Genomic DNA, 20,228 nt, shown 5'->3' with positions numbered 1-20,228 from the left:
GTTCTGAGGACGCCGCGGAAGCGGGACGGGATTGGAGTTCTCTGCTCCGGACGCACTACGTAGGGGGGCCTGCGGGAGTTCTGAGTGCGACGGCGCAGGTCTGCAACATGGCTGCCCGGCTTGTGAGCCGATGCGGGGCTGTGCGTGCAGCTCCCCACAGCGGCCCGCTGGTGTCCTGCCGCAGGTGGTCCGGCGCCTCAACAGACACCGTGTATGACGTGGTGGTGTCGGGTGGAGGCCTGGTGGGCGCTGCCATGGCCTGTGCCTTGGGTAAGCTCCTCTCCAGGCTACTAGTGGCTGGAAACCGGGCCGCGGAGGCACGATGAGAGCCGTGAGAGCCCTAGCACGACCTACCCAAAGACAGTTTCTCACGTCTCGCGACGCTTCTCCCCTGCCCTCGTAGAGGAACCCCAGGGCACGCTGGAATGCGTGTGGTCCTTCAGGGTCCATTAGGGTCAAAAGTGGGAGGGGCGTTCTGAGTCTGTTCTACTCATGGGAAAACAGGCCTTCCCAGGGTTATTTATAAATGAGAGTTCCAGTTTCTCCAGATCCTGGACAGTACTTGTCATTGTCTTTTTGTTTATAGACGTTCTAGTGGGTGTAAGTAAAGTGGGATCTCCAGGTTTTGATTTGCATTTCCCTAATGATTAATGATGTTGAATATCCTTTTCAATATTTATTGGTCATTTGTATATCTTCTTTGGAGAAATGCCTGTTCAGACCCTTTGCCCGGTTTTTAATTGATCAGTTTGTCTCTTGAATACTGAGTGGTAAGAGTTATTTTTATTTTTTGAGACAGGGTCTTCCTCTGTGCCCAGGCTGCAGTGCAGTGGCACGATCACAGCTCACTGTAGCCTCAACCTCCCTGGCTCAATTGATCCTCCTGCCTCTGCCTCCCAAATAGCTGGGACTGCAGGCATGCGCCACCACTCGGCTGATTTTTGTATTTTTTTGTAGAGACGTCTCACTATATTGCCCAGGCTGGTCTGGAACTCCTGGGCTCAAGCAATCCACCTGCCTCAGCCTCCCAAAGTGCTGGGATTACCAGCATAAGCAACCCTGCCTGGCCATTATTTTGTTTATTCTGTATACAAGTCCTTTATCTGATAACTTGCAAATATTTTCTTCCATTTTGTAGTCTTTTACCTTTTTTTTTTTTCTCCCCGAAACGGAGTTTCGCTCTTGTTGCCCAGGATGGAGTACAATGGCACGATCTCGGCTCACTGCAACCTCTGGGATTACAGGCGTGTGCCACCACTCCTGGCTAATTTTTGTATTTTTAGTAGAGACGGGATTTCACCATATTGGCCAGGCTGGTCTCGAACTCCTGACCTCGTGATCCACCTGCCCCTTCCTCCCAAAGTGCTGGGATTACAGGCATGAATCACCATGCTCGGCCCATTATGAGATTTTTTTGTGTGTGATTTTCTTTTTTTTTTTTTTTTTAGCTCATCAGCTATCATTAATATTAATGTTTTTTATATGTGACCCAAGACAATTCTTCTTGCACTGTGGCCTGGGGAAGCCAAAAGATTGGACACCCTGATGTAAGGGCAGCTGTTCCACCCTATGATCCTCATCTCACAAGATACACAAAATTTAACTTAAAGCAGATCATAGACTTCTGTAACAGGGTGGTTCTCATGGCTACTTGGGAGGCTGAGGCAGGAGAATCGCTTGAAACTGGAAGGGGGAGGTTGCAGTGAGCCGAGATCGTGCCACTGCACTCCAGCCTGGGCAACAAGAGCGAAACTCTATCAAAAAAAAAAAAAGAAGATAGTGCTGTCTACAGAATGCCCCTGTGCCCCATCCTCCACAGCAAAAGCTGCCAAGAGGGGCCACTCACTGTATGGCCGGAGCTAACTTTTTTTTTTTTTTTTTTTTGAGACAGAGTCTCCACTCTGTCACCCAGGCTGGAGTGCAGTGGCAGGATCCCAGCTCACTGCAACCTCTGCCTCCCGGGTTCCAGTGATTCTCCTGCCTCAGCCTTCTGAGGAGCTGGGACCACAGGCACCCGCCATCACACCTGGCTTTTGTGTTTTTAGTAGAGATGGGGTTTCACCATGTTGCCCACGCTGGTCTTGAACTCCTGAGCTCAAGTGATCCATCACCTCAGTCTCCCAAAGTGCTGGGATTATAGGTGTGACCCATTGTGCCTGACCTTTCTTTCTTTCTTTTTTTTTTTTTTTTTTAAGTTTTCGGGACAGGGTTTTGCCCTGTCCCCCAGGTAGGAGTGCAGTTGCACAAACATGGCTCAGGCATGCCACCATGCCGGGCTAGTTTAAAAAAAATTATGTTTTTTTTTTTTTTTAGAGACAGGGTTTCGCCATGTTGCCCAGGCTGGTCTTGAATTCCTGGGCTTGAGCAATCCTCCCGCCTCGGCCTCCCAAAATGCTGAGATTACAGGCGTTAGCCACCATGCCTGGCCCACCTTTTGTTTTATAAACTCTAATTCTTTCTTTTTGAGACAGAATTTTGCTCTTGTTGCCCAGGCTGGAGTGCAATGGTGCAATCTCCTCCTCCCAGGATCAAGCGATTCTCCTGCCTCAGCCTCCCAAGTAGCTGGCATTATAGGTGCCCGCCATCACACCCGGCTAATTTTTTTGTATTTTTAGTGGAGACGGGGTTTCACCATGTTGACCAGGCTGGTCTTGAACTCCTGACCTCAGGTGATCTGCCCACCTCAGCCTTCAAAGTGCTGGGATTACAGGTGTGAGCCACCGCACCAGCCTTTATAAACTCTAATTCTTTATTCTCGGTTTAATCTTGAGACTGCATTGAATTTTGCTTGTTTATTCCACTTTTGAACAGGAGTTGTAATTTTTAGTGACTTAATACTCTGGAGATTGGAAAGAACTGGTGTTTAAATACTATAGTCTAACTTTTTTACTTCATTTTTCCTTTCTAGGGTGCTCTGTCTGCTAGTTAGGTGTTTGTCATTATTTGCTTCTTGGCAAGTGGCATGTAGTGGTCTTTGGAGAAGCCTTACAGTTGTGGGCAGGGTGGTTCTCATGGCTAAAATGGTGGTATATGTTATTGCTTAGGACTCTGCATGGGTATAGTGTTTACTTTATGTTCTCCGTAAGAAATTCATATTCTAAGGGTTAAGTAGTTACTCTGTTGTTTCTCTTGGCAATGGGAAAGGAAATAAATTCTTGATTTTCCTAAGATTATATAAATTTTTTTTTTAAGGATATGATATCCACTTTCATGACAAGAAAATCCTGTTGCTAGAAGCAGGTCCAAAGAAAGTATTGAAGAACTTGTCAGAAACTTACAGCAACAGGGTCAGCTCCATTTCCCCTGGCTCTGCAACGCTTCTCAGTAGTGAGTAGAAGATCCTCCTTCAAAGATCCAATCTCCTTTCCCACTTAGCTTTCTAGTGTATCCCATGGGGCAGAGTCATCAGAGCATCTGACAAGGAGGGAGCTCACTGAGGTGGGTGGAGAGAGGGGGGTGGGATTGGTAGTCTAGGGCAGAACTGAAGATGTGGACCCCTGCAATTGCTACTGCCTCAACTCCCTGTCTGAGGAATGCATCCTTGAGGCATGTGGGTCCATCATGTTGACTTCACTTGTGATGTTGTGTCATTATGAATTGGTGGAACTGAAATCACATGAACTAATCATGAACATTCACTTCGAATAGCAGTGCCCTCTTCATCCTGAGACGAGCCCTCTAGCAAGCCAGGGAGCTTACATGTGAAATGCCCCTGGGGTGCAGGTTAATAATGTGTGCACATGGAACCAGTTAGCAAATTGTCATTAGGTCTGCTAGATGTTTCCCTCAGACCATCCTGTCTGAAACTACCCCATCTCAAATTAAACTCTTCCATCACTTTCTAGCCCCTTTCCCTGCTCTATTTTTCTTCATAACGCTTACTACTACCTGGCATTATATTATGTGTTTGCTTTTTATTGTCCATCTCTCCAATTAGAATGTTAACTGCAGAAGGCCAGGGACTTTATCCATTGGTTTCACACTTTACTGTATTTGGCACAGTCGGTGCTCAGTAAATATTTCCTCAATGAATGAATCTGTTCAGTGCTATGGAGAGCTAAAACAGAGAACATAGGCCAGGCACAGTCATGTGTACCTGTAGTCCTGGCCACTTGGAAGGCTGAGATGGGAGGATCACTTGAGCCCAGGAGTTTTAGGTCTAGCCTGGGCAACATACCAAGACCTTGTATCTTGAAAAAGAAAAAACAAATGGTTTCAAGTTACTAGAATTCCTTTGTAAAAATAATTTTTTAAAAATTGTCTTCAGGAGGTTTATAACTTGAAATAGGATGATGAAGAAAAAGAACAATATGGATTTGGGGCCAGGCACGGTGGCTCATGCCTGTAATCCCAGCATTTTGGGAGGCCAAGGCAGGAGGATCACGAGGTCAGGAGATCGAGACCATCCTAGCTAACACGGTGAAACCCCGTCTCTACTAACAATACAAAAAAACGAGCCGGGCGTGGCGGCAGGCGCCTGTAGTCCCAGCTGCTGGGGAGGCTGAGGCAGGAGAATGGCATGAACCCGGGAGGCAGAGCTTGCAGTGAGCCAGGATCCGGCCACTGCACTCCAGCCTGGGCTACAGAGTGAGACTCCCTCTCAAAAAAAAAAATCTATACATGGATTTGGTTTTCTTTTTTTATTTCCCCTACTTTATGTGATTTGACCTTTTGATCATGGAAACTGAGTCTTTCTTTTTTCTTTTTTTTTTTTTTTTTTTTGAGACGGAGTCTTGCTCTGTCGCCCAGGCTGGAGTGCAGTGGTGTGATCTCGGCTCACTGCAAGCTCCGCCTCCCGGGTTCACGCCATTCTCCTGCCTCAGCCTCCGGAGTAGCTGGGACTACAGGCGCCCGCCACCACACCCAGCTAATTTTTTGTATTTTTTAGTAAAGATGGGGTTTCACCATGTCAGCCAGGATGGTCTCTATCTCCTGACTTTGTGATCCGCCCGCCTCGGCCTCCCAAAGTGCTGGGATTACAGGCGTGAGCCACCGCGCCCGGCAGAAGCTGGGTCTTTTTTCATGCTATACAACCTGGGACTGGGGAAGAGTAGCTTAGGTACTAATATCAAACAAGATAGAAGTGAAGAGTATTATTGAAGAACACTGAAAACAACCTCTTACCTAACAGGATGGAGGGACAAGGGGGAGCCCAGGTCCCTGTGAAGTCACTCTGGTCTATAGATCCTTTCTTTTGTAGGTTTTGGTGCCTGGGACCATATCTGCAACATGAGATACAGAGCCTTTCGGCGAATGCAGGTGCCCCTTTATCTTTTCAATTTTGTCAAGATGTCTTGGTCTGTCTTGTGTTAAGATATCGGAGTCCACTTTCTCCAAGTGTTCTGTGAATGTAGGAAGAATCAGACAAGGTTCACATTCAGTCCGAGGAAGTGGGGAGAAGCATTCCCAGGAGAATTTTCTTCTAATTTTATATTTTCCTGCCAGAGAGGCTGACAAATTGTGATTTTCTGCTCTGTCACCTGGGAAAGCAATATTGTTTCTGATTGGAGTGATGTTTCCCTCTTGGTTTTAATGCAAACTTTCCTTTTGTGTTTCTAGGTGTGGGACGCCTGCTCAGAGGCCCTGATAATGTTTGATAAGGATAATTTAGATGATATGGGCTATATCGTGGAGAATGATGTCATCATGCATGCTCTCGCTAAGCAGCTGGAGGCTGTGTCTGGTGAGGCCTCCATCTTCCATCTTGCATTCATTGGGAAGTGAACTGCTTAGGACTTACTGGAAGAAAGGATCTCTTTTACAATATTCAGTGTCCGCCATAAAGAAATCCTCTGATGGCCAAGTGCAGTGGCTCACGCCTGTAATCCCAGCACTTTCGGAGGCCAAGGCGGGCGGATCATGAGGTCAGGAGATTGAGACCATCCTGGCTAACATGAAACCCCGTCTCTACTAAAAATACAAAGAAACAATTAGTCGGGCATGGTGGCGGATGCCTATAGACCCAGCTACTCTGGAGGCTGTGAGGCATGAGAATGGTGAGAACCCAGGAGGTAGAGCTTGCAGTGAGCCGAGATCATGCCACTGCACTCCAGCCTGGGCGACAGAGCGAGACTCCGTCTCAAAAAAAAGAAATCCTCTGATGATTATTTCACAGTGCTGGATACTTAGAAGTGGAATTGCTGGGTTATATAATAATTCTATGTTTAATATTTTCAGAAGCTGCCACTTTTCTAAAGAGGCTATACAATTTCACTTTCCCACCAGTCTATAAGGGTTGCAATTTCTCCACATCCTCACCAACGCTTATTTTCCTTCTTTTAAAAAAAACTGTAGCCATCCTGTTGAGAGTGAAGTGGTATCTCATGGTAGTTGTGGTTGCATTTCCTTAATAACTAATGATGTTGAGTATCTTTTCATGTCCTTACTGGCCATTTGTGTATCCACTTTGGAGAAATGTCTGTTCAAAATATTTTGCCTGTTTTTAAATTGGATTATTTCTCTTTTTGAGTTATACGAGTTCTTTATATATTTTGCATATAAATTTATCAGTTATGCGATTTGCAAATATCTTAATGTTCTAGAGAGAGAAAAATTGGAAGTAACTTAAATGCTTTTTGATATTGGATAGTAGTTCATGCAATGAACCATGATGTAGCTTTTAAAGATAATTTGGATCTAAAATTTAATAACTTAGAAATTTGTTCTGGCCGGGCGCGATGGCTCACGCTTGTAATCCCAGCACTTTGGGAGGCCGAGGCGGGCGGATCACGAGGTCAGGAGATCGAGACCACGGTGAAACCCCGTCTCTACTAAAAATACAAAAAATTAGCCGGGCGTGGTGGCGGGCGCCTGTAGTCCCAGCTACTCGGAGAGGCTGAGGCAGGAGAATGGCGTGAACCCGGGAGGCGGAGCTTGCAGTGAGCCGAGATCGCGCCACTGCACTCCAGCCTGGGTGAAAGAGTGAGACTCCATCTCAAAAAAAAAAAAAAAAAAGAAATTTGTTCCATAATATATTGGGTCATATGATCACACTTGTGCGTGCATGTACATGCATAGGAAATTGTCTGGAAAGCCATACACCAAAGCTGTAACTGCAGTTGTCTCTGAGTAGTTTGATTAAGGGTGATTTTTCCCCACTTGAACCTTTCTTTGTTGTCCAGACTTCTACAGCGAGCTTACTATTATTATTTTTTTTTTTTTTTTTTTTTTTTTGAGACAGAGTCTCACTCTGTCACCCAGGCTGGAGTGCAGTGGCACAATCTTGGCTCACTGCAAGCTCGACCTCCCAGGTTCACACCATTCTCCTGCCTCAGCCTCTGGAGTAGCTGGGACTACAGGCGTCCGCCACCGTGCCCAGCTAATTATTTGTATTTTTAGTAGAGATGGGGTTTCACCGTGGTCTCGATCTCCTGACCTCGTGATCCACCCACCTCGGCCTCCCAAAGTGCTGGGATTACAGGCGTAAGCCACCGTGCCGGCGCCGGCCCTCTATTATTATTTAAATCGCTTTGTTGATGGTATGACTGACTGACATACAAAAAGCTGTAAATGATGTATACAGACTGATGTTTTTGGAGATAGTGTTTTGTTTTGTTTTGTTTTGAGACAAGGTCTTGCTTTGTCCTCCCTGGCTGGGGTGCAGTGGCTCAAGCAATCCTCTCACCTCAGCCTGCTGACTAACTGGGACTACAGGTGCACACCATCACGCCTGGTTAATTTTTTGTAAAGATGGGGTTTTACCATGTTGCTCAGGCTGGTCTTGAACTCCTGGGCTCAAGTGATCCTCCTGCTTCAGCCTCCCTAAGTGCTAGGATTACGAGCATGAGCCATCCGTGCCTGGCCATAGAGTGTATTGTTTTTATGACCAGAAAAATAAAATGATATCCAGCTGGAAGAAAATCTTTTGTAGTCTAGGATTTGTTTCAGCCTATGGTATTCCCAGCCTGTCTACTGTAAAAGCACACACGGGCTCATTTAAGCGTAGAGTGAAAATGGAGGTGCAGAAGCACGTGGACAGTAATAAAGAATGCCTCTGACAGAATTCGCTGAGAACTTCAATGTCTTTTTTTGACATTGAGTTATCTCTGTGGCTTCTGTCATTTATTAGGTCAGACCACAGCATTAATTACTGATTTTTTTAATCTTAAAAGACAAGACACTGCTGTCCTGGGACCTTGCTTTAGGTTTAGTTATGGCTTTTTCCTCAGCCTATGTGGCCCACCTTTCTAATTTTTTTTTTTCCTCTCTTTTGACCTCCCCAGACCGAGTGACGGTTCTCTACAGGAGCAAAGCCATTCGCTATACCTGGCCTTGTCCATTTCCTATGGCCGACTCCAGCCCTTGGGTTCATATTACCCTAGGTGATGGCAGCACCTTCCAGACCAAATTGTTGGTAGTTGAAGATTCTTATTTTGCTAGGGGTCTTGTATATCTACATCTTATCCTAGATTGTAGGGACTCTGGTTTTAGATTTAAGCTATAGTTTAATTTTAGGCAAAGCTTTTGGTTATAAGGACCAGTACCCATTCAGGCCAGCTCAAATGGAGATGGTCTCATCGTAAATTCTGTACAGGGAGCAATCTCATGGGCTGTCTTAGATTGTGAAATAACAGATAGCTGGGTCTCACAGGGCAGGCACCAGAGTGTCGGGAATGGAGGCTGTTCTTTCCCTCTGAAGAGTCTGTGGTCATTGATCTCTTGCCTCTCATTTTTCTGCTCACAAGCTTCCCTTTTTGCATGGCAGCCATTCCTAACCCTACATCAGAAATATTCAGCTCCAGTGTGTGCCCCATACTGAAACTTTCCTTACTGCTCTCTAGTTCAAATATCAGGAGGGCCTGGCTGAGTTTAACTCATGGCTGGCACCTTTTGAGTCATGTCCAGCTTTGGCTCTGTTGGCTGAGGCTGAGGTGACACAATGCAGGGGCTCCGCCTCTAGGGGCTGTGAGTGAAGCAGGCCTGATGGAATTATCCTGCCAAAGAACAATCAGAGCTGGAGGAAACTTTAGGGGGCAGAGAGAAACTTCTGAAGCAGTTTATGAAGAGGCTGTAAGACTTAGCAGGCTTGTGTGTCCATGCAGATAGGTGCAGATGGTCACAACTCCGGAGTACGGCAGGCTGCTGGAATCCAGAATGTGAGCTGGAACTATGACCAGTCTGCTGTTGTGGCTACTCTGCATTTATCAGAGGTAAGATCCTGAGCTGCCATCTGGGGACTCTATTCATAGGCACTAGGTACTTTGCAGAGAAACTTTTCTTCTCTCTGTTGCAGGCCACAGAAAACAACGTAGCCTGGCAGAGATTTCTTCCCTCTGGGCCTATTGCTCTGCTCCCGGTAAGAGGTCCTTCTGGCCAGTCTGCCCACATGCATGTAGCCTTTCCTCTTCACTTTCTCTCAGCCTTTTTATGGTTTCAAGGGAATCTGCCCAGGCTGGTTGTAAGTTCCCTTCTTGTCTTTTTATGCTTGAGAGTTTCCAAGTGCAGAAGAGTCTTAGCCCTTGGTATTGGTATTCTTTTGACACAGCTCTCAGACACCTTGAGTTCCTTGGTTTGGTCCACGTCCCATGAACATGCAGCAGAGCTAGTTAGCATGGATGAGGAAAAATTTGTGGATGCCGTTAACTCTGCCTTTGTGAGTATCAATTTACTCAGCTGATGACGTGTTGTAGGGGGACATACAGAAAGGTGTTTTTTTTTTTGAAATGGAGCCTTGCCAGGCTGGAGCGCAGTGGCACGATCTTGGCTCACTGTGCAATCTCCGCCTCCAGGGTTCAAGCGATTCTCCTGCCTCAGCCTCCCGAGTAGCTGGGACTACAGGTGCATGCCACCATGCCCGGCTAATTTTTGTATTTTTAGTAGAGATGAGGTTTCACCGTGTTGGCCAGGCTGGTCTCAAACTCCTGACCTCAAGTGATCTGCCTGCCTTGGCCTCCCAAAGTGCTGGGATTACAGGCGTGAGCTACTGTGCCCAGCCAGAAAGGTGGTTTTGAGTCAGGAAAAAGGAGTAACCAGTCAGCTGTCCCTTTGTACTTTGTAACTATAATGCTTGGTCTGGATTATGTGGAGGAGGGTATACAGGGAAATGCAAAACAATAGAGATAATAAACAATAACCTTTTGAGGGTTGTGGGCTGCTGTTAGCCTGACTGAAACAGCTGCCTGGGTAGTTAGCATTGGCCTTTTTTTGAAGCTGTAACACTTGGATCATTTTGAACAGTTCTGCTAGGTTTCAGCTACCTGAACCTTTCAAGCCTGATTCATTGGAAGTATTCCTAAGGAAAGGCTGAGCGAATTTCAGCATGGGGCTTAAGAATAAGCTTAGTAGATTGATGTGGGTTCATACTGGTTCTACCTGTTCATTTCCTGAAAAATGTAAATAGTATCACTAACTTCTCAGGATTGAATAAAGACTTTCAAAATGAGAGAACTTTTGTAAAATGCATGGAACATCTTTAGTACATTGTAGATGCTCAACAAATACTAGTAATTATTCTGGAGTAGACACAGCCTTTGGATAATATGGGTACCAGTATTACTTTTGGAGCCTAAATGACACTCAAAGCCTGCAGCCTTCACACCAAAGAACTGAGACTCCCCTGCTGTGTAGTAGCAACAAGAATAAAGGGAACTGAACATACTGAAATGGATTCTGAGATAAATGGTGAACACTACCCTACTCTGGGCCATTTAGTGTATATTCCTGGCACAGGTCTAGGACCTCTGCAGTGTAGTCATTCACCATTAATTGTCCTTTCTATGTAGCAGGCTCTGGAGATACTGAGAACAGTCTCTGCTTTCAGGAAGTTCACAGTCAAGTGAGGAAGACTGTAAATGACAGTCTCCGTAGAGTGATAAAGTATGCATAGGATGCTGTGGAAGCATACAGGAGGAAACACAGAGAAAGATTGGAGGAGTTAAAAAGAGGCGACATCTTCTGGATGCTGTGAGGTGTTATCCTAATGAAATAGAGATGGGCATTCTAACCAGAGGAGAGTCGTGGAGGTAGAAGGATACTGTGTGATGAGCTATACTGTGGCCGGTGTGTGGTTATTGAGGGTGGGGACTAGTGAAGGGTGAAGCTCAGAAGTAGGCAGGGGCCAGCTCATGTGCAGTTTGGCTTCATCTTAAAACCTGTAGGGAGTGATGAGAAGTTGAGCTTTGCACTTGAGGGGCTTATCACTTGTCAAGATCAATGTAGCCAAGTTGGGTAGCATTAGCCTAAGCTTTGGTTACAAACAAGGTTTCTTTGTTGAATTTTTAATTCCCTGCTACTCAAATTTCACCTTGTTTGTCTTGTGGCTGATGCTGCTCAGTGGAGTGATGCTGACCACACGGACTTCATCGACACAGCTGGTGCCATGCTGCAGTATGCTGTCGGCCTTCTGAAGCCCACTAAGGTCTCGGCTCGCCAGCTGCCCCCAAGTGTAGCCAGGGTGGATGCCAAAAGCCGAGTTCTGTTTCCTCTTGGGTTGGGACATGCTGCTGAGTATGTCAGGCCTCGGGTGGCGCTCATTGGGTAAGATGATAACAGAGCAGGGCCACTCCCTTCTCACTTTGCTGCCAGAGGTCACACCTGAACTCTGCTTTATTCTTAGGGATGCAGCCCACAGAGTCCATCCGCTTGCAGGACAGGGTGTCAACATGGGCTTTGGGGATATCTCCAGCTTGGCCCATCACCTCAGTACGGCAGCCTTCAATGGGAAGGACTTAGGTAAGGATTCAGGTACTATGGGGAAGTATCCAGAGGTCATACAGTTAGACAAGATCAGGGCCCACAGTAGCAAGAGGGAGTGGACATAAAATATATCTGGCTTGCTAGGAGAGGGAAGAAAACCTTATTATTGGATTAGGGATTTAATCTTTCCTCTGCCCTTCAGGTTCCATGAGCCACCTCACAGGTTATGAAACAGAAAGACAGCGTCACAACACTGCTCTTCTGGCTGCTACAGACTTACTAAAAAGGCTCTATTCTACCAGTGCCTCCCCGCTTGTGTTGCTCAGGACGTGGGGCTTGCAGGCCACAAATGCAGTGTCTCCACTCAAAGTAAGAGGTTGCTCAGAGGAATGACTTTGCAAACAGCTCTTAATTTCTTTTGTTTTTTTTTTTTTTTTGAAACAGAGTCTTGCTTTTATCGCCCAAGATGGAGTGCAGTGGCACAATTTCTGCTCACTGCAGCCTCCACCTCTCAGGTTCAAGTGATTATCCTGCTTCAGCCTCCCAAGTAGCTGGGATTACAGGCGCCCACCACCACACCTGGCTAATTTTTTTATTTTTAGTACAGATGGGGTTTCACCATGTTGGCCAAGCTGGTCTTGAACTCCTGACCTTGTGATCTGCCTGCCTCGGCCTCCCAAAGTGCTGGGATTACAGGCGTGAGCCACTGCGGGTGGCCCACAGCTCTTAATTTCTTTGAATTAATTTTCTTGGCTGTAAAATTATTATCTTTATGTGTCTGCCTTCCCAAGGGTTACAAGCAGAAGAGTACTTGCTAGGCTTTTAGGTGTTACGGCCCACATCTAAGCAATAACTGTGTACAAAAAGGGCTTAAAAATAGTGAATAGGGAGTGTGGTGGCACATGCCTGTAGTCCTAGCTATTCAGAAGACTGAGGCAAAAGGATCATTTAAGCCCAGGAGTTTGAGGCTGCAATGAGCTATGATCACATCATTGTACTCAGACTGGGTGACAGAGTAAGACCAGTCTCTTGAAAGAAAAAAATAATGAATAGGGATTTCTAATGATGAAGATGTTTAAGCTCCTTTTGCTGCTTGACTAGTTTCATCCCTGAGAACTTCCATTTAAAGATATGTTTTTTCTGTTGGGTGCAGTGGCTTACACCTGTAATCCCAGCACTTTAGGAGGCTGGGGAGGGAGGATTGCTTAAGCCCAGGAGTTTGAGGCTGCAGTGAGCTATAATCACACCACAGCACTTCAGCCCAGTCAACAGTGAGACCCTGTCTCCAAAACATGTGTGTATATATGTATATTTTTCTTTTTTTAGCTGAAATAAAACAAGGACTCTTGGGAAGAATATCTACATGATTATTATCTACAATAGTAATTCTGTCGAGGATTATCTACAATAATCATTTTCTTCACCTTACTGTGTTAAGAGTTTCACTCACTTTTATTTTTTCTCCAGGAACAGATTATGGCCTTTGCAAGCAAATGAGTACTCCTCTCCTAAAGATTGTTGATGAAAAAGAACATCCTGCCCAGGACCCATCATACATATTTTCAAGATCTTATTTAATTTAATAAACTTAATTTACATTAAAATTCTCTTTTTCTTCTTTGCTTAATGGGCCTGTGGCACCCAAATAATGAATGATAATTTGCTGTGAGGAGCGTGTATTAGCCAGACCAAAGGAAAAAATTTTGAAGGAAGACTTACAATTTGGTTGAAAGGAGCTTTTTATTACTAAAAAACCCACAAGGTGCTGTCTCACTCATTTCCAGTTGTTAACAGTCATTTCTAAAGAGAAAATTTACAGTTTTTTTTTGTTTTTGTTTTAGTGTTGGTCATAAATTTTTACAGTTGTTTTTTGATAGAAGTAAGAATTAGAAATAGTTGATGCATTTTTCTTAGAATTGCTGTTTAAAAGTTAACATCAGAATGCAAATTAAATATAAATTGCTTTAACCTTTGTTACAGGTACACTGGACTTTCTGAAAGGAAAACCAGGTCTCATTAATGCTAGTTTTTACTTTATCACAGCACCAGATTTCCATTTTATTTATGGTTCCTCTCTGGGACACCACTGTCTGTTTAATAAAACAATAAATAATTCATTGCACAGATCCGAAAACCTCAGGAACCAGATCGCAAGGGAAACCGATTAGCAGCAGAATTTGTTCATGTTTGGTGGCAGACTGGTAGCCAATTGGAGGGAGGGGAGTTTTACTGTGGGTTTTTTAAGAGGTCTCTTCACAAGACCAGAGATGCCTCTTGAAGAGATTTTTAGGTTGTGGGTTTGCTTACTCTAAAGAACATCTTGCCCAAAAGTCTGATTTGAGATGAAGTGAAGAGAAACAGTCTGCTTTTGAACCAAGTAAGGTATTATTTGGAATATTTTTAGAGCCATTAGAAATCTGTTCTTACAGGGGCACTTTTCAGGCAAATGCAGAAAATTTAAAAGATGATTCTAGAACAAAAAAGTGACAATGTCACAACCTTCCTGGAATCTCAGGAAAAAGAAAGATGGCAGCTGCTGTGAAAAGCTGTGACTACTGGCGGAGACTGCAGGGACAAGGTCATCTTTCACAAAAAATGGAAAGGTGGCCTAGATGAGGAGGACACAGACTCTCCAGAAGTTATGCAAACAAAATCAGGCAAGATGAAGAATTTTAAGGCACACCTCCATTGGCCCACAGAGAGTGTTCTTCATATGACAATGATGTTAAACACCACCTGTCATGTACCAGGCCATGTCCTAAGTATTTTAAATATATTACCACATCTACAAAGAGGAAACTATTAGAATCTGTAGGACCTCTTAAGAAGCGCAAAGGGTCTACTGCAGGCAGCATGGGCCTTACAGAAAAAAAAAAATTCTCATTCCAAATTGCTCCTAAGATGGACAAATTGGTTACTTCTCCAGAAGGTCTAACCAAGGTTAACAAAATAGATATAGATAAGTTTCTGGAGTTATAATGCATCTACCCTGGAGTTCGGAGATATTTGGGATGACCAAAGGAGTCTGCTGGACAGTATGTGTGTTTTACAAAATGGCCCCCACAGTGATTAGAGACCAGAGACTCTTAACATCTCTGCATTTGTCAAGCTGGAACAGTCTTTAGTGAACAAAGCTTACCTCTTGTAAAACTACTGGTTTCTATTGGAGGAAACATGGATGACATTTAGTGTTCTGTGACTGGTCTGGCACCCTACTTTTGTTGACAAAGATGGGAAGGGGTCTAAAAGTCATGTCACTCATAAAGAACTTGGGAGGAGCTTTTTTCAAAAGATCCACAGATTTTAGAAGGAGAGATTAGAGCAGAACTAAGACCACTTAGAAGATAGGTAGATTTCAGCTCAATATAAGGATTTTTTTTTTTTAACATCAGTGCAGTTCCAAATGGAATAGGCTGTTTGAACATGGCTTAGCAGAAGCTGAATGACAACCTGTTAGAAATTCTAGGGAATTCTGCCCTGAGTACAACATTGGATTATTTCTTTGGGCTGTTTCCAACTCATGATCCTGTTATTTCATTATAAGCATTTTGAGGAAAGCAGTTGGTATAAAGGTGACCTTAGTAATAAAAGTCAGTGTGAAGTCTAAATAAATTCCACAATGAATTTAAAGACAACAAAATTTTAGGGACAAGGATACAGAAATTTGCCTAGTAATTTGCACATAGCAGATGGTAAATATTGACTCAATGGAGTAATGTTAAAAATAAGGTTTCTCGTGGACTGTGTGAGGGCCAGGCATATTTAACATCCTTTGTGAGAGAGAGGATGGAAACGGAGTCTACTGTGAAAGCCACAAGTTCGGGGAAATACACTCCTGGAAAGAAGCTGGAGGTTAAGAACCAAGGCAAAGGGGCCAGACCACAGGGAGATCTTCCAGGTCCAAGAGCACTGCAGGGCAGATGAGAAGCAGGGATGATTATGTCGAAAGTGCAAGATAAAGCCAGGCGCGGTGTCTCATGCCTGTAATCCCAGCACTTTGGGAAGCGGGTGGATTGAGGTCAGGAGTTGGAAACCAGCCTGGCCAACATGGTGAAACCCCCATCTCTACTAAAAATACAAAAATTAGCCAGGAATGGTGGTGGGCGCCTGTAATCCCAGCTACTCAGGGGGCTGAGACACAAGAATCGCTTGAACCCGGGGGCGGAGGTTGCAGTGAGCTGAGATTGCACCACTCCACTCTAGCCTAGGCAACAGAGCAAGCCTCCGTCTCAAAAAAAAGTGCAAGATAATGAATTTGGGGTAAATAATTCACAGTCAAGAGCTCTAAGCACTTGGATTCAAAAAGAACATGAGGGACGTTAAATATGGTTTTCCCTAGAAATGTTGGTCCACTGTACTGATGTGGGCTGAGAGAGCCAACCAAATCCAAGTAGGGTTTTGTCAGGAACGGTATTGGAAACTCTGAACTAGATTAGCTGGATATTAGCTAAAGTGATCAGGGGCCAGGACAGGAAGGTACGGTTACAAACGGAGAGAATAAAAGGGCAAACAAATAATAGATCCTGGAATAGCACAGACACTGACCTCTGACCACAGACCAAAAGTTAGGGCCTAGTTCTATTTCTTAGAAATAGAAAACAAGTTTAGAATCATAGAAAACACTGTTAACACATTAGCCTGGGAGGTGGTACTGGCACTGAATATACACATACCCATAAAGTTGGATATGTTCATTAATCCCAGAGTTGACTGATAAAATGCTGATTAAAGCAAAGGTAGGCTATATGAGGCAGCCACACCCTCCCAAAACATGTCCCCAGAGACTGGGTGGCCTTCTTTCTTAAGGCTGTAATCTATGCACAGTTAGGAGTTACTCTCCATCCTATTAATATTTAGGATGGCTCTCAGCTGGCTGATTGGAGCTAACACAGAATAGGATCATACAGATTCTGACATGGTCCCATTTTGTGTTGTTGAATTATACATGGAAAGCAAAACCAGGTATTTTTTTTCTCTCTTTTTCAGGGGAGGTGGGGGCAGATAAGGGTGGGCAGGACACTGTATAGGGAGGAAAAAAATATTGATATTGATGGGTCATGGGATTGCAATAAGTCAGTTTACCATTTAAGAGGAAAATTTAAATATTCAGCGGAATGAGGCACTCAAAGGGTTGAAATGAGATTTTTCTTTGGTTTCCAGGGACCTGTCCCTGGGCTCTCACTCCAAGGTTAAGTTCCAAAGCTATACTTTTTGGCTCACAGGGCTCTATGTGATGCTCTGGTGCCAGCTGTGTACTCTTGAGTGGTTAGGCGGCAGTTCACATTAGATGTGTAAAATTAATTAAACCTAAATCTCTAGGCTCAAGTCCAGGATGTCCCCAGACTAGTTCAGAAACTAAGTGCTCTCTCCTCCCCTTAAAAAGGTGTTGGCAAATGCAGGTCTTCAAGGAAGTGCGTGGCCTCAATGGGAGATGCCCAGAGACTGCAACAGGTGAAAAGTGGCCCCCAAGGCCCAGCCCGTCTCTATGTTGTTCACTTTCTTTGTGAGCTGTTGAGAAGAAAAAAAGTCTTCACCTTTTCATCCAATTTCTAACTCTAGCAAGCACAGCTCTTGGGCAGAAAATATTGGCAAAGAATATCCACATGGGCAAACCAAGGCAAAACTGACAGGAGCCAGTCTTTGCAGGCTTCCCACTACTCTGTAACGATTTCCTTCCGGCCATTGCCCATTGGCCATTGCCCCTACACCCACCATTCTCATTTCTGAACTGAATGCTTCTGGCCCAGGTTGTGGCCCATCAGGCCTTCTAGAGAGAGAGTTTAGACAGACAGTATTCTGAACTCTTTCCCTAACCTTGAAACTACACAAAGTATCCCCTGCTTTATTTTCTGATTCGCTAATTTCAGATAAGGCAACTTGTAACAGATGTGGCAGAAAGGGCATGGTCAGGCGGTGAGAATAGATTTAGGGGTAGGAAAGAACAAACCAAGCTTCTCAACTCCTACTATGTAAGAAAGTGCCTCTTCCTAAGCACTAATAATAACCAAATATGGGGTCAGGTGCAGTGGCTCACGCCTGTACTCCCGGCACTTTGGGAGGCCAAGGCAGGTGGATTGCTTGAGGCCAGGAGTTCAAGACCAGCCTGGGCAACATGGCGAAACCCCGTCTCTACAAAAAAATTAGCCAAGACTGGTGGCACACACCTGTAATCCCAGCTACTCAGTAGGCTGAGGTGGGAGGGTCACTTGAACCCAGGAGGCAGAGGTTGCAATGAACCGAGATTCCAGCCTGGGTGACAGAGCAAGACCCTATCTCAAAAAAAAAAAAAAGAAAACAAACAAGGCCAGGAGTGGTGGCTCATGCCTGTAATCCCAGCACTTTGGGAGGCTGAGGCGGGTGGATCACCTGAGATCAGAAGTTTGAGACCAGCCTGACCAACATGGTGAAACCCCGTCTCTACTAAAAATACAAAATTAGCCAGGCATGGTGGCGCATGCCTGTAATCCCAGCTACTTGGGAGGCTGAGGCAGGAGAATCAGTAGAACCCGGGAGGTGGAGGTTGCAGTGAGCTGAGATTGCACCATTGCACTCCAGCCCGGGCAACAAGAGTGAAACTCGGTCTCAAAAGAAAAAGAAAAGAAAAAAATAGCCAAACAGGGAACTTAAGACATTCTAAGCCAGTATGTATCTCAATTAGCTTAGTGACCCTGGGCAAAACTTTAGACCCAAATTCCTCAGCTATCTAAGAAGAGGATTAGATTAGTGTTTATCAGTTTATCAATTTGTTTTCTTCAGAATTTTAGGGGTTTCTTAGAAATGCTTCAAAGGAAAAAGGCCAAATAATAGAGGAGTTTCAGGTCCCCAATCTCTGCTTCAACCAGAATAGTTCCACTTTTACCAGTTTTGTATTACTGATACTTTTTTTTTTTTTTTTTTGAGACGGAGTTTCGCTCTTTGTTGCCCAGGCTGGAGTGCAATGTTGCGATCTCTCCTCACTGGAACCTCTGCCTCCCAGGTTCAAGTGATTCTCCTGCCTCAGTCTCCCAAGTAGCTGGGATTACAGGCACCTGCCACCATGCCCAGCTAATTTTTGTAGTTTTAGTAGAGACCGGGTTTCACCATGTTGGCCAGGCTGGTCTCGAACTCCTGACCTCAGGTGATCCACCCACCTCAGCCTCTCCAAGTGTTAGGATTACAGGTGTGAGCCACCAGGCCCGGCTGTATTACTGATATTCTACGTAAGTTTTTGTTGGATAAAAATACTACCACCACCAAAAAAGTCTGTAAACCAGTTGATTGTTCTGTGTTGACCTGATGTAATCGAGCCTAGACACTGTGCCCAAAACTGGGGATAAATAACTTACTACAGATAAAGTAGAGCCTGCATGTACTGAAACAGATGGAGAGAGACAGGAGGACAAAGAAAGACCTAAGATTCAAGAGGCACTAATATACGAGGCACACATGAAATATATATGACACATTACATATGCATGAGGCATTCAGTGTTCATGAGGCCTTAAATAAGCCACTCACTGGTGACACCCTTTTGGTCCCTCATGTCCTCTGCCAAAGAAAACCCATCTTATAGGCTAATGACTGAGCTAATGCAAATGGCCACATGTGTGTGCCCCTAGGGCCTCTCCAAATAGGGCAAGTTTGTGTGGTGGCCTCAGGCACCTTTTGTCTTTGTGCTCCCATGACCGAACTTCAGCTCTAGTATACATAACCACTCTATTAGCAGCAGAGAGAGGCAGGACATATAAACCCAGGACAAATGGAACCCAGGATTGAGTGTGGCACTTGCATCCTGCTTGCACCCTGTCTTCTGTGTTCACTTCTCCATCTCTTTCTCCTTGCTTCTCACCCTGAGTTCTAAATTGATTTAATAAACCATGTGGGCTGGGTGCGGTGGCTCATGCCTGAATCCCAGCACTTGGGAGGCCGAGGTGGGCGGATCACCTGAGGTCAGGAGTTTGAGACCAGCCTGGCCAACATAGTGAAACCTCATCTCTACTAAAAATACAAAAAAATTAGCCAGGAGTGGTGGCGCATGCCTGTAATCCCAGCTACTCAGGAGGCTGACGCAGGAGAATCGCTTGAACCCAGGAGGCGAAGGCTGCAGTGAGCTGAGATCATGCCATTGCACTCCAGCCCAGGAAACAAGGCGAGACTCCGTCTCAAAAAAAAAAAAAAAAAAAATAAATAAATAAATAAATAAACCATGTGACTTGACATCTTAATTTGGGCTGCTAGTCTTTCTGTTCTGTGACCTCTGCGATAGCTTGCCTGGTAATACACTCGGAGGCTACCATTGCATCGAGATAATTTCCCACATTCATGGTGCCCAGCACAGTACCTTGTCCATAGCCCAAACAGAAATACCTCATAATTTCACTTCTAGCTACTCTGATTACTGAACAAGCTCTTACTCCTTCTCAACCCCCACAAAAGAGGGCTATTATGGGACTCTGGTGTCCTATCTCTTACCTGTAAGACTGTGCTGTCTGCAAAGCCAAAGCCATCCTTTAACAGGGCTGTGATGTAGCTGAGATCCATGCACAGGAAAGGACTGCCTGAGGTGAAGTTTTCCAAGCTATCACACACTGAAAGAGAGAGAGTAAACAGTGGAG

General features: G+C 44.9%; 2 protein-coding genes across 5 annotated transcripts in view; one reads left to right on the top strand and one right to left on the bottom strand.

Moving 5' to 3' along the window:
- The first annotated feature begins 1 nt into the window (after window position 1).
- On the top strand, window positions 2–13,238 carry COQ6 (coenzyme Q6, monooxygenase). Of its 3 annotated transcripts, XM_003260737.4 has the most exons (12): window positions 2–270; window positions 3,193–3,327; window positions 5,201–5,259; window positions 5,560–5,683; window positions 8,223–8,353; window positions 9,042–9,149; window positions 9,233–9,295; window positions 9,485–9,592; window positions 11,273–11,475; window positions 11,555–11,670; window positions 11,837–12,003; window positions 13,102–13,238. In XM_003260737.4, the coding sequence occupies exons 1-12, from the start codon at window positions 108–110 to the stop codon at window positions 13,129–13,131; spliced, it is 1,407 nt and encodes a 468-aa protein (XP_003260785.1). In that variant the 5' UTR covers window positions 2–107; the 3' UTR covers window positions 13,132–13,238. The 3 variants fall into 3 exon arrangements, with proteins under 3 accessions (XP_003260785.1, XP_030659666.1, XP_030659667.1); XM_030803806.1 differs by having other exon boundaries at window positions 9,233–9,592; XM_030803807.1 differs by lacking the exon at window positions 5,201–5,259 and having other exon boundaries at window positions 85–270; window positions 9,233–9,592.
- A 2,956-nt stretch (window positions 13,239–16,194) lies between these two features.
- The window catches only part of ENTPD5 (ectonucleoside triphosphate diphosphohydrolase 5 (inactive)), a 50,382-nt gene continuing 46,348 nt past the window's right edge, over window positions 16,195–20,228 (bottom strand). For both annotated transcript variants that reach the window (XM_003260739.4, XM_030803819.1), the window contains exons 15-16: window positions 20,086–20,201; window positions 16,195–17,142 (exon numbers count right to left, since the gene is read on the bottom strand). In XM_003260739.4, the coding sequence (XP_003260787.1) occupies window positions 17,056–17,142; window positions 20,086–20,201 (203 nt within the window). In that variant the 3' untranslated portion in view covers window positions 16,195–17,055. The remainder of the gene's footprint in view (window positions 17,143–20,085; window positions 20,202–20,228) is intronic.

Source organism: Nomascus leucogenys, chromosome 22a (assembly GCF_006542625.1).
Source record: "Nomascus leucogenys isolate Asia chromosome 22a, Asia_NLE_v1, whole genome shotgun sequence".
Lineage (NCBI taxonomy): Eukaryota > Metazoa > Chordata > Mammalia > Primates > Hylobatidae > Nomascus > Nomascus leucogenys.
This window is presented reverse-complemented; position numbering and strand designations above follow the sequence as displayed.